At 34.1% G+C, this 12,761-nt stretch overlaps 2 protein-coding genes across 3 annotated transcripts; both read left to right on the top strand.

Annotated features, from left to right (window-relative positions):
* The first annotated feature begins 3,233 nt into the window (after window positions 1–3,233).
* On the top strand, window positions 3,234–8,205 carry LOC132049157 (uncharacterized). Of its 2 annotated transcripts, XM_059439854.1 has the most exons (5): window positions 3,234–3,571; window positions 7,044–7,187; window positions 7,275–7,480; window positions 7,787–7,828; window positions 7,907–8,205. In XM_059439854.1, the coding sequence occupies exons 1-5, from the start codon at window positions 3,324–3,326 to the stop codon at window positions 8,020–8,022; spliced, it is 756 nt and encodes a 251-aa protein (XP_059295837.1). In that variant the 5' UTR covers window positions 3,234–3,323; the 3' UTR covers window positions 8,023–8,205. The 2 variants fall into 2 exon arrangements, with proteins under 2 accessions (XP_059295837.1, XP_059295838.1); XM_059439855.1 differs by lacking the exon at window positions 7,787–7,828 and having other exon boundaries at window positions 7,880–8,205.
* Window positions 8,206–9,073: 868 nt separating this feature from the next.
* On the top strand, window positions 9,074–10,116 carry LOC132049158 (putative germin-like protein 2-1). Its single transcript, XM_059439857.1, has 2 exons — window positions 9,074–9,188; window positions 9,459–10,116. The coding sequence occupies exons 1-2, from the start codon at window positions 9,074–9,076 to the stop codon at window positions 9,992–9,994; spliced, it is 651 nt and encodes a 216-aa protein (XP_059295840.1). The 3' UTR covers window positions 9,995–10,116.
* Window positions 10,117–12,761: the final 2,645 nt, after the last annotated feature.

Genomic DNA, 12,761 nt, shown 5'->3' on the forward strand with positions numbered 1-12,761 from the left:
AGCGAAATTCTACCTTCAGTTTTAACATATGGACAAAAATACTCATAGGATTAAGGATTGATGCATGGTAGCGAATTTATTTGTAAATGTGTTGAATTATGTATGCTCACACACATGAAGAGTTTTAAGATTGTTATAAACCTGTATTGCAAAAATACTTCTGAAAGACAAAGTCTAACTTTGAAAAAAAAATCATGCAAAATGGAAAACACCAATATGAAAAAAGTAAAACTAAATTGGAAATTGGAAAAATCATAAAACAGTATAGGAATGAAATCGAGGTAACTGAATGCACGGTCCTTAAGAAAATTATTCTCCTCAAGTACCCGAAGTTGTGAAATATATTCTCCTAGAATAGAACGATTTTACTCACCGAAGTATCGGTACCTAAAACGTGGGTGAATAGCGAACCACTCGAAGGCAGTAAATCACACTGGAATTTTGTTTGTGCAGATGAATGAGAATTTTAGAAGTTCAAAATTTTCGTTGGAATAAAAATCTGATGATCAAAAAATATTTATAGCCATTTGAGGCACTGTTTCTGAAAGTTTGCAACCTTTCGTAAAAAAGCCATGGAAAAAACTGAGCGGGAAATTTTAAATAAAATCCGGGAAAGAAACGGGTCAGGTGCGCAGGGATCCGAGTCATGATTTGGAATTAATTAAATAATTAATAATTAAATTTAAAGAAAATTTGGTCCAAAAAGATTAATCAATCAATCTTTGACCTTCCAATTCTTTTCATGTGAGCCCATATTTATTAAAGAGCGACGATGACAACGGCGTGAGGCTTGCCTTCTCTTCAACCCTTTTAACAACTAAAAGAAGTGCTTCCTTATTTAAGCACATGGACTTTTTTTTCCACCACCAATGCGGAAGAAATGCTTCTTCCAACAAAGCATAAGGGAAAAACTCACTTTCCCTTCATATTTCTTCCCTCCATTTCTCATTCAACAACATCCAAACCCAACAAAATTTTATACACATGCCTCAGTGTAAATAATTTTTAATACTATACTTCGTGAAAAATTAAGTTAGCAGTTCAATGTTGGAGTAGAAACTATGAGTCTAGGAGTACTACCAAAGTAATTTCCAAAATTATACAGGTATTACTTGGAATTAGTATTCTTTTAAGGTACTCCAGCTATTTTGGGAAATTGAGGAAAGAAATTGCACGGTTTGATCTTCAAATGGACCGGTCTTTAATTTTTTCCCTTCAAATGAGCTGGTCTTTAAGTTTTGTTATTTAAAATCGAACTTATGTCTAGCGGAACATAAATTCTTTAAGGACTAGGAACATAACTTTTAGGATATGACTATGCGAAAATATAAACTTATGTCCTGCGAAAAAATTATTTGTCAGAAGCGCAAAAATGAAAGACCAGAACTAAACAAGAACAAAAGTGCAAATGATCAGTCGGAGCTGGGTTTTCGGGTCAAGAAACGAAGTGTTAACAGAAACTCAAGCAAACCAAATAAAACTGAAAATCTGCAAATCTTTGAACTAAAAATCAATTGAATCAAAGTAGGGGATTATCATTTTGTGTACAAAGATGTTGAAGCATCAACACAATGAGATGATATTTAAAGGAAGATTGGATGATAAATAGAATCTTCCCACTATACCAAGAAAGATAATTATAAATAACACGTTCATAAAACGTGAGAGTAGTAACCTGAAAGCATATTACCCTCTATACTAAGGCCTCATTTGTTTGTACTTACTGAGGTTAAAACGAATAAACGAATAGTTCGAACAACTTAAATCGAAATCGTCATTAAGCATTTATTTATATTAAGATCTAAAGACTTATATTATAAATCTCGAATAGGTCTTAATCATTAAGATCTGAACAAAGTCCGAATATCATTAAGAGGTATTTTGTACGGATAATTTTTACCACCAGCTCCGCCCCCCTCCCACCACCCACCCCAACCCTCCACTAGCCATCCCAACCCCCAACCCTACCCTCTCCCCCCACTCACTACCACCCCAACCCCCTCACCCCTACCCCACAACCAACCTACCCACCACCACCCACCCCACCCCAACCCATCCCCCAACCCCAACTCACTACCACCACCACCAACTCCACCCTAATCCCCACCTACCCACCAACCTCCACCCCATTCACTACCCCTACCCCCCTCTCACCCACCTACCTTAACCCCCAACCACCCCCACCCTACGCTCAACCCACCGCACCACCACCACCCACCCCAACCTACCCCACCCACCACCACTACAACCATCTTCATCATTACTAGCAAACATAAATGATTCATCTTTTTATCAAATAATATTTTTATTTTATTAAATTTATATTTATTTTCTAATATTTTGTTATTTTTTTATTTGAATTGTATATTTATTATGTTTAAATAAATACATTATGCATATTCAGATGTTGAAAACAAACAGTCTTAATCATTCAGTGTTCAGATCTAAAGATAACATTTTAACCATTCAGATGTGCATTCAGATTCAAACGTCTTAATCTTAATGAAAACAAATGAGGCCTAAGTCAGAATATACCGATAATATGAAATGAATTTATACTATCTATGTATAAAAGTGAAATAATTTTTACACTATGCATCACATTTATTTATTTATTTGCTCGATATTCAGTACTTGTATTAGAACTCGAATAAACCAGAAAACATGCCGGAAAGTCTCCCATTGGGAGTAATGCTCCTCAACAAAGGCCAATACGTGCCCAACAAGACTTGAATTTGAAACCTCTGCTTAAAAATAAAATACTCCCTCCGTCTCATAATAAGTGCCACCTTAGCAAAAAATACGCATATTAAGAAACTAATAATGCAATGTGAAGTTTACCAAATTACCCCTATATAATAAAAACAAATTACTTTTACCTCTTGATTAAAGCATGCACAAGAAGTAAACCTTTTGATATTGAGAATCTAACAATACTAAGTTAATATATAATTTTTCAATCATCATTTAGATGTTACTTTATTGTCTAAGGATATAATTGAAAAAAACTAACCAATTTATTTCTTGATTTCCTAAGGTGATACTTATTATGGAATAATTATTTTTGACTCAAGTGATAATTGTTATGAGACGGAGGGAGTAATATTTATCACCCCACCACAAGCCCGTTGGTCGCAAAAAATTAAATTAGCACTTACAATGTTGTAATAGTAGAAACTAGGAGTACTATTAGAGTAATTTCTAGAAACTATACACGTACTAGTACTTTACTAGTATTCTTTTTGGGTACTGCTATTTTGGGAAATCAGCAAATCTTTGAGCTATAATATCTGATAGAGAAAAATAAAATTGAATAGAATAAAATGGGGGATTATCATTTTGTGTACAAAGATGTTGAAGGAGCAACAACACAATGGGATGATATTCAAAGAAAACTTGGAAATCTACCACCAAAAGACCCGGTTTTCAAACCCGACCCGTTTACACCGGGTGATGATGAAAAATCCAGGTCAAAAGATAAAGATTGGATCGATGAGAAAACAGAAGAAGAACTTGATGATCTTGAAGATGACCCGGATCTTAATGATGATCGCTTCCTTCAAGAATACAGGTCTTTTTTTTTGCCTTCAATTTGGTTTAATTTACTTTTATTAGTTGAAAAAATGGTTTTTTTTTTTAATTTTATTTTTTTATAGTTTTTGATGAATTGGGTATTCAGTATTGATGATTTGGACCCTAAATGAAATGGGTTTTGCAGTGGAATGGATACAGGAATACATTTTTTTTTTAATTTACTTTTGTTAGTTGAAAAAATGGATTTTTTTTTTTTAGTTTTTGATGAATTGGGTATTGAGTTTAGATGATTTGGACCCCAAATGAAATGGGTTTTGCAGTGGAATGGATACAGGAATACATTTTTTTTTCTCCTTTAATTTGGTTTAATTTACTTTTATTAGTTGAAAAAATGGAGTTTTTTTTTAGTTTTTGATGAATTGGGTATTGAGTTTGGATGATTTGGACCCTAAATGAAATGGGTTTTGCAGTGGAATGGATATAGATAATTGGTATAGTTGAATTTAGGTGTTTTTGATGGAAGAAATCAAGTCAAGATCCTTCTTTTATTTAGTTAGGTCTTTTTTTTTTTGTTGCTCCAATTTGGTTTAATTTACTTTTGTTAGTTGAAAAAATTGGATTATTTAGTTTTTGATGAATTGGGTATTGATTTTGGATGATTTGGACCCTAATTGAGATGGGTTTTGCAGTGGAATGGATATAGATAATTGGTATAGTTGAATTGAAGTGTATTTGATGGGATTAGCTATTTTTTGCATTGGTGTTCTTAGGAGACACTTGTGTGAGAGAGAAATCAAGTAAAGATCCTTCCTTTATTAAGTTTGTTAGTATTTAAATTGTTCTTTTCTCCAGGAATACAGGTCTTGTTTTGTTTCTCCAATTTTCTTTAATTTACTTTTGTTAGTTGAAAAAATTGTAGTATTTAGTTTTTGATGAAACGAGTAATGGGTTTGGATGATTTGGATCCTAATTGAAATGGATTTTGCAGTGGAATGGATATAGATAATTGGTATAGTTGAATTGAGGTGTATTTGATGAAATTAGCGATTTTATTGTGAGACATAGAATCAATCAGGTAAAGATCCTTCTTTTATAAGTTTGTTAGTATTCAAGTTGTTCTTTTTATTGACATCTTAGTATACAATGGTGGAACCAGGATTTTTCACTAAGGGGATTCAAAATATAAAGAAGTCAACACACAAAGAAACTAAGGAGTGTCAACATCTGCTATATATACGTAAAAAAATAGTTTTAGAGCCTGTTTGTCCGGCTTAAAAAGCATAAGTCAAAGCCAAAAAAAAAAAAAGTTGGGGTAGGCCAACTTATTTTTTTTGACTTATAAGTTGTTTCCAGCTTATAAGTTCGCTTTTAGATAAGCTGCCAAACGGGCCCAATTAATTTTTTTAGGCTTATTTTGATTTTAAGCAAAAATGATATACACCAAACACTCAAAAAAGCTAAAAACAACTTATAAGCAACTTATAAGCCAATCCAAACGGGCTCTTAACCTTGTATATATAATGTGATTCGGATGAAGCCTCTTGCTCCCCCTTAGCGGACACAGAACAAATCAAACTTTAGGTTTTCTTGGGAGTGTAGAGCCTTTGAATTGTCAGAAACTTCATTGTCAACCAAAAACTAAGTTGTTAGCTAGTTTGCGCTGTCATTTTTTATATCGCAAAACTAACTGCAAAAATATGGCTGTAGATAGATGAGATAACTGTGCCCTTAGCTATGGCAAAGCCGATGTAATCATAGATTACTGCCTTAATTCACTATAAGTTACAGAATTTGCACCTACATTAAATTTTTTAGGACATGCAAAAACCAGTAATATATCTCGTCCGGATTCGTTACAGTTCCCCTTCTGATACTCCAATCACCCCATGAATTGGTTATTCCTAAATGAGTCATGAAGGGTATAACGAACATATCTTGTCTCTATATTGGATCACGAACAGGATCTTAACCAAATGAATCCTAGGTATAGGCAAAGGTTGGAGGGATGAGAGAGCAAGCTGGTGAGATTAAAATGAGAAATAGGATATACGTTCATGCTTCACCAGTTTGAGGACTGAGGCTATGCACGAATAGTTTAAACTTTAAACTTTCCGAATGACGTATCATCCCTTTGGAACGTCACTACCATAAAAAAATGACCACAAAAGCATTTCGAGTTGTCTTCTAGATGTCTTGTTTCTATCAGTGTAACAACTTGCCAAGAACAGTTTTTTGAACATAGAAGGCATCTCTCAATTACCACCAAGGGAAAAGGAAAATGAACTATTTCAGCCCCGCCAAACAAATAAAATCCAATAGAATAGGCCCATATTTGCATCATTTGATGCATTGACAATGGAGTAAAATTTGATTCGTTGTCTTCTTTGCTTTCTATAAAATGTAGCAGTTTAGATGAATCATTTTCTTTTCTTTTTTCTTGTTATCAGTGCAAGGGCTTCACAGGTAGCTTCATAACTGAAGAGGGATGCAGTCTGTGATCTTTTTCTCTTCCTAATTATTTGTCAAGTAAACTAAAAGCATTGGATTAAAATGAGTGTTATAAATTTTCAATAGTATCAGTTTCAAAAAAAAAAAAAAAAAAAAAAATTAACTAACTGAGAATCGTCCATGGACATTTACACAATGTAAGCCGTCATTCTACCCATCAATTCACTGTATAACAAAATGAAATAAGAATACACGATACATAAATCTCCTTTCTGGAGCTAACCTTTTGTAATGGGGCTGCATAACATTTGTTCCCCTTCTTAGTAGACATGCATAGGGTACTTTTCAAAAAAATAAACGCTATTCTCTCAGACTATAAGAGTTCCATCCAATTTTTTTTTGCGTTTGTCAAAATCGTCATTTCTTGAGTGATTGCCTTCTTCTCCTCCAATTGTTCACTAATTTCGCTCGATTCAATGCCGTTATGTTCTTGTACCCATTTGCAATTCCATATGGTTCAACCGATGTTATGTTATCTATTGAAAAGCCCCCTTTACACTTGTTTCCACTTTTTCTTATTCCAAATCACTTTTTTCTGTTGAAGTCTGGCCGATTTGGTTCCTTGTGAAGTTAAGAAGTGAGCATTATAGAATTCTGTTATGATTAATAGACCATGTTGCATTATTTTCTTTTAGTTATCTTGGGGCGGGACTAGTTTCTGGGGTCTTGTTTAACAATCTATGGTATAAAAGTTTTTTTGGAGTCATATTTTTGTTAGTGGCTGATGTGCTCTTGAGAATTAATTGCCTCGGTTTCTGCGTGGTCGTATTCAGTTTTAATTTGTTATTAGCTACAGAATGCAAACGTGCACATGCAATTAATGCTTTTCCAAATAAGTAAATAGGATCAAAATTTTGTCCTAAATTGTTATTTGCATCATAAGGAAAAAGGACGTCCAATTATGCTGGCTTAGTACCCATGTTTGTGTTGGTGCTAAGAGATTGCCAAGCTGACATGAAATTGAGCGTCTCTTATATATGTTTATTGTGTTGTTATTAAAGGATGAAGAGGATGGCCGAGATGAGAGAAGTCGCTAAGGTTGTGAGATTTGGATCAGTGGTACCAATTTCTGGATCAGATTTTGTGCGGGAGGTTTCCCAAGCTCCAGAAGACATCTGGGTGGTTGTGCTTCTGTATAAGGATGGGTAATTAATGCTTTCATCTCTTCATTATTCTTTTTTCTATTTTAGCTCCATGTCAGTCTTTCTGATAGCATTTTATGCTCTTTATAGATACTCGGGCTGCCAGATACTTTTGCAGTGCTTGGAAGAACTGGCAACAAAATACCCTGTAACAAAATTTGTCAAAATTATCTCTACCGATTGCATTCCGAATTATCCAGATAGTAATCTTCCAACTGTTTTGGTGTACAACAATGGTGCATTGAAGTCAAATTATGTTGGACTTCATAGTTTTGGTCGGAGATGCACACCCGAAGGTATATTCCTCTTCTTCATAGTGGTTATCCCATTGCTACCCCAACCCTTCTCTCTTTTTTTTTGGATTGATTTAGTGATTTAATGAAGTTGTTGACCTTCTGTCTCGACTTCCTTTTACTACTATTTCAAGAGGTAGTAATTCGGTGGATTCATTTACAGTGTTGTGCCTGTTGCCATTTACTTCCTGTATGAATATTTTGTGTAGGCTGTTCATGGCTTCATGCAGATGTTATATATGATATGTTTACTACTCTCTGCTGGCCCGTTTTGGGAATGAAATGATTGATCAATTTCCTTTACTTCAGGTGTTGCATTGACACTCTGCGCATCAGATCCTGTTCTAAATCGTTTATGGGCGTTTTGGGAATGAAATGATTGATCAATTTCCTTTACTTCAGGTGTTGCATTGACACTCTGCGCATCAGATCCTGTTCTAAACGAGGGACAGTCCCGAGATGCTGTGCTGGACGGAGTGAGGAAGAGGTTTCTCGAGAAGGTTGTGGCACAGCATGAAGATGATGATGGATCTTCTAGTGATTAGTTGTGAAATTTTTATTTGCATCTTTTGTAGTTTGATGGAATATGTATGCTTTCTAGTGATTCTTCTGATGCATCTCTGTTCTTTCATTTTCGGGTTTCCCTTGGTAAACCTCTGTAGGTTTCAGGTGTGTGGACTATTCTCAAGTTAGATTTGGTCAATGAAAAAGTGAATTTTGCACTATAAGTTATTGATGTTTTCTGAAATTACTTACTTTCAAATCCTTTGCTCATTTTATCCTGCTCACGATGGCTTCCATTTCGAATAGAAGTTGGGAAGGGTCAAATATTGACGAGAGAAAAACATTTTTTTTGTCGTGGTCAAAATTCGATATGATAGGAGTTGAGCCTATTTTTCAACAAGAGGCAGTTTAGGTTAAAAACACACACATACATGAAACAGGAGGCAGCCATTTCAATAACTGTGACAACATATTATTAAGAATTTGTTATATCGAAGGTAGTTTCTTGTAAATCAAAATACATACACTAAATCAGCATCTTAAAGCTAGGATATAAAACTAGTATACTGTATTATTACACACTGTAACTTTAGCATTCTCGGTGAAAGGATACATCACGATTCATCGGTATATAATGGCAAAGGGAAACTTATGTTACAGAAATAACACAAAACCATCACAGGATTCAATGTGCTGTTGATTAATTTGAAGAATTGGATAGATTTTCAAACAAGCAGACCATCAGGTCCCTGTTGAATATCCTCCATTTGTCCATCTGAGGATTCAAGAATCATTCTGGTATCCTTAAAAGTTAAAATATACTAATCTTGGACTATTTCCTTTTGTCCTAAGCCGGCTAACCTCTTATCCTTGTCTTGTTTCTGCTTATTCTATCATAATCACAGCAAATTACAGTTAATAGTTGTCAAAGTCTTTGTGTGCTCACCAAAACTCAAAGCACTTTTGCATGCATGAAGTCTTTGCTCTCTTCTATATAAGGAAACAATCTTATCAATCATTTCATCCCACCAAAAACAACTTTCTTCTCTTCCAATATTTTCTCCTCCTAGATTCTCTTCTTCAGTTCTTGAAATGGCTAAGCACTTTCTCCTGCTGAATCTGATAGCAGTCACTTTCGGCTGTGTTGTGTTAGCTTTTGAGCCAAGTCCCTTGCAAGATTTCTGTGTGGCTGATCCTGCTAGCCCAGGTAACAAAAATAATCAGTATCCGCGAGACATAGTTTGAATCTCTGCACGGAGTTTAGAAAAGAAATAAAGACTTTTAAAACTTGCAGTCTAAAACATGTCATAGCATTTGTGTAGCTAGAAAACTTTTGAAATTTGCGGCCTTATACATGTCATTCTTTTTGGAACGGACTAAAAAGAAAAGTGTGTCACACAAACAGGAACGGATAGTGTATTATATTAGGATTAGAAGATAAATGAATTTTCTAACTGTATTTTTTCCATTGTTTCAGCTAAGGTAAATGGTTTAGCTTGCAAAGATCCCAAGTCTGTTGAAGCAGATGACTTTTTCTTCAGTGGCCTACATTTGACTGGAAACACATCAAACACCTTTGGTTCCAAGGTCACTCCTGTTAATGTAGCTCAATTACCAGGACTTAACACTCTTGGTATCTCACTAGCTCGTGTCGACTATGCACCATGGGGAATTAATCCTCCTCACACTCACCCAAGAGCTACTGAGATACTCACAGTCCTAGAAGGTTCTCTTCAAGTTGGTTTTGTAACTTCAAATCCTGAAAATCGCCTTATTACTAAGGTCCTTAAAAAAGGCGATACGTTTGTTTTTCCTATTGGACTTGTTCACTACCAACGCAACGTGGGATACGGAAATGCTGTTGCTATTGGTGCTTTGAGTAGTCAGAATCCTGGTGTTATAAGCATTGCTAATGCTGTTTTCGGATCGGAGCCAGTTATATCAACAGATGTTCTTGCCAAGGCTTTTCAAGTTGATGACACTGTTGTTGCTCAGATCCAATCAAAGTTCTAAATCACAAAGTTAACTTACAAATAGACTTATGGAAGCTTGAGAGTGTTTGTTTTTTGTTTTGTGTGTGATGATAAAGGAGTGAGACATTTATTTGTTTACTGTGTGATTCATTAACAGATAGTCGCGAGAGGATAAATCTATGTCAATTTATTTGTTCTAGAGTTTCTATGTTGCATTACTTTGCTTTCATTCGTTACTTAATTTCTTGGAAGTTAAAAGTGTATTGTTATGTGAATGGCTCAAACTTTTGTGATGAGATGATTAACTAGCAAAAATAGATACGATGCAAGTAATGATCCTTTTGAGGAACTATAATATGTTTTGCGTTACTCGAATTTGTCAAATATCAAGAACCGAATTTGTTCGTATTCTAATCTGCTAATGATCACGATCACCTCAAAATCAGCCTAAAATCCAACCAATGAACTCTAACACAGGCCTTTGATCCCAGTTAAAAGAAATTATTGGACATCATAAACCACTATGGTAAACTCTCAATCAGAAAAAGAACTGTTATATACAAGCATAACCAGATTGGTGTTATCACTCGATGAATAGGATTTCTTGCTTTTAATCATGTATCATCATATATCATATATATATCTATCCATATCTATCTATCTATATCTATATCTATATCTATATTATATTAAAAGCAAGCACTCCAAAACTTAAAAGTTAAATTACATATTTACCCTTCTTAAAAACTTAATTAGTATTGCTTAAATAAACTTCTAAAATGTAACATAATAGCCAAAACTAACCTAGAGAAGCCAACGCTTCAGAGAAAGACAAGAAAAGCAACGCTTCAAAGGGAAGGGAAAAAATGGCAACGAATCAAAGAATCTATATCTATATATATTATATTAAAAGCAGGAACTCCAAAACTTAAAAGTTAAATTACATATTTACCCTTCTTAAAAACTTAATTAGTATTGCTTAAATAAACTTCTAAAATGTAACATAATAGCCAAAACTAACCTAGAGATGCCAACGATTCAGAGAAAGACAAGAAAATCAAAAAAAGGCAACGAATCAAAGAAAGAAACAAAACAACGCATCATATGCACTTTTTTTTTTAAAAAAAGAACGTTTCTCTTGGGGGAAATTACCAATCTAGGAACAACACTAAGCCAAAGCTCCATATTCCTTTATCAACAATCAGGTAACTATTTTTAACGGGTATAGTATCTCTTTTTTGTTGCCGCAAGTTTTGATCCGTTCACCTGTGTTGGTTAGTCTCTACGTGTAATTATTCGGGATGCCGATAATATATAGCACCAATTTTTTAAAATAATACTATATAGCACTATTATCATAGTGAATCCCGTATTAAGTTATCTGAAAAGGCTCAAATATGCCATCCAACTATCAGAAATGGCTCATTTATGCCACTCATCAATAGTTTGGCTCATTTATGCCATCAAACTATAGGAAATGACTCATTTATGCCATCGAACTATAGAAAATGCCTCATTTATGCCACTCATCAATAGTTTGACTCATTTATGCCATCGCCTATTATCAAAATGATTCATCGATGCCATATTTCATTAAAACTGATTTTACAATACCATATATGACACGTGGCCTCCAACTAGGTGTATGGATCGGGCTTTTTATTAATTTGGTATTTAAAATTGGGCTGGTTTAATTAAACGACGTAGACCTCTAATTGGAGCCACGCGCGTGTCATATCTGGTATTATAAAACCGACGTTAATCAAAAATGGCATGAATGAGTCATTTTGGTAACGGGCAATGGCATAAATAAGTCAAACTATTGATGAGTGGCATAAATGAGCCATTTCTATAACATAATGATAAATGAGCCATTTCCTATAGTTCGATGGCGCAAATGAGCCAAACTATTGACGAGTGGCATAAATGAGCCATTTTCGATAGTTGGATGACATATTTGAGCCTTTTCCGTTAAGTTATTGTTCTTTTTATCTCCGAAATCTTTTTTACCGCTTTTGTGTTATTGGTTTATTATTCGAATGTACGTTGTCAAAATCCCATTACGACGTATGTTGTTGGTTGATGCAGTAGTTTTAAGTTTTCCAACTGCTTTTTTTTTTTTTTCCTTTATACAAAATGGTTTCAGAATTTAATTTTAGTTGAATCTTACATGTATGATGTGACTATACTTGAAACGATATTTTTTTGGCGCAAGCTATGTGTATATGTGGATAAACGTTCCTTCTATCTTTTTAAGACTGGTTAAAATATTTTAAAGTGAATGTTTAATTTTGCTATACGTGAAGATTATTGGGTGTTTATTTTGTGTGTATTTGCACTCTATGCTACTAGATACTACTAATGACAAAAGATGCTTCGTTTCTTCTTTTGTAGATAGCTTGAGAATTGTTTTTCAATTAAATGTTTGGTTTTTCTACTATCAATATATAGTTTTTGTTGATAGTTAGACACATGAAGGCAGCACACTTTAATGAAGAAACACAAATATAAAAGGAAGAGACAAACTTAGTACATGTACAGTTTAAAAATAAAATAAACAACAATTGGTCAATAGAGATAATAAAATCGAAATACAAAATAATTAGATAGAATATTTATTCTTTAGTGTGAGTACATGAGTAACGGACCTTTCCGTAGTAAGATGTTAGCATTATTTATTTTAAGTTAATTGTCTGTTTGCCGAGTCTATTATTTTGTTTAAGGTCGAACATTCAAAGTTGGTGACTGTTTGTAACAAACTTTCATTTGAAAATTGACATTCTTTTCCCTGTATATTTAACATTGGA

This window comes from Lycium ferocissimum, chromosome 3, assembly GCF_029784015.1.
Source record: "Lycium ferocissimum isolate CSIRO_LF1 chromosome 3, AGI_CSIRO_Lferr_CH_V1, whole genome shotgun sequence".
Lineage (NCBI taxonomy): Eukaryota > Viridiplantae > Streptophyta > Magnoliopsida > Solanales > Solanaceae > Lycium > Lycium ferocissimum.

What these genes read in the sequence shown, in the direction of transcription:
- LOC132049157 (XM_059439854.1), top strand. Translation starts at nt 3,324, where the DNA reads ATGGGGGATTATCATTTTGTGTACAAAGATGTTGAAGGAGCAACAACA. An exon ending in CGCTTCCTTCAAGAATACAG is followed by an intron (nt 3,572 to 7,043) that starts GTCTTTTTTTTT and finishes TTGTTATTAAAG; the next exon opens with GATGAAGAGGATGGCCGAGA. An exon ending in ATCAGATCCTGTTCTAAATC is followed by an intron (nt 7,829 to 7,906) that starts GTTTATGGGCGT and finishes TCTGCGCATCAG; the next exon opens with ATCCTGTTCTAAACGAGGGA.
- LOC132049158 (XM_059439857.1), top strand. Translation starts at nt 9,074, where the DNA reads ATGGCTAAGCACTTTCTCCTGCTGAATCTGATAGCAGTCACTTTCGGC. An exon ending in GGCTGATCCTGCTAGCCCAG is followed by an intron (nt 9,189 to 9,458) that starts GTAACAAAAATA and finishes CCATTGTTTCAG; the next exon opens with CTAAGGTAAATGGTTTAGCT.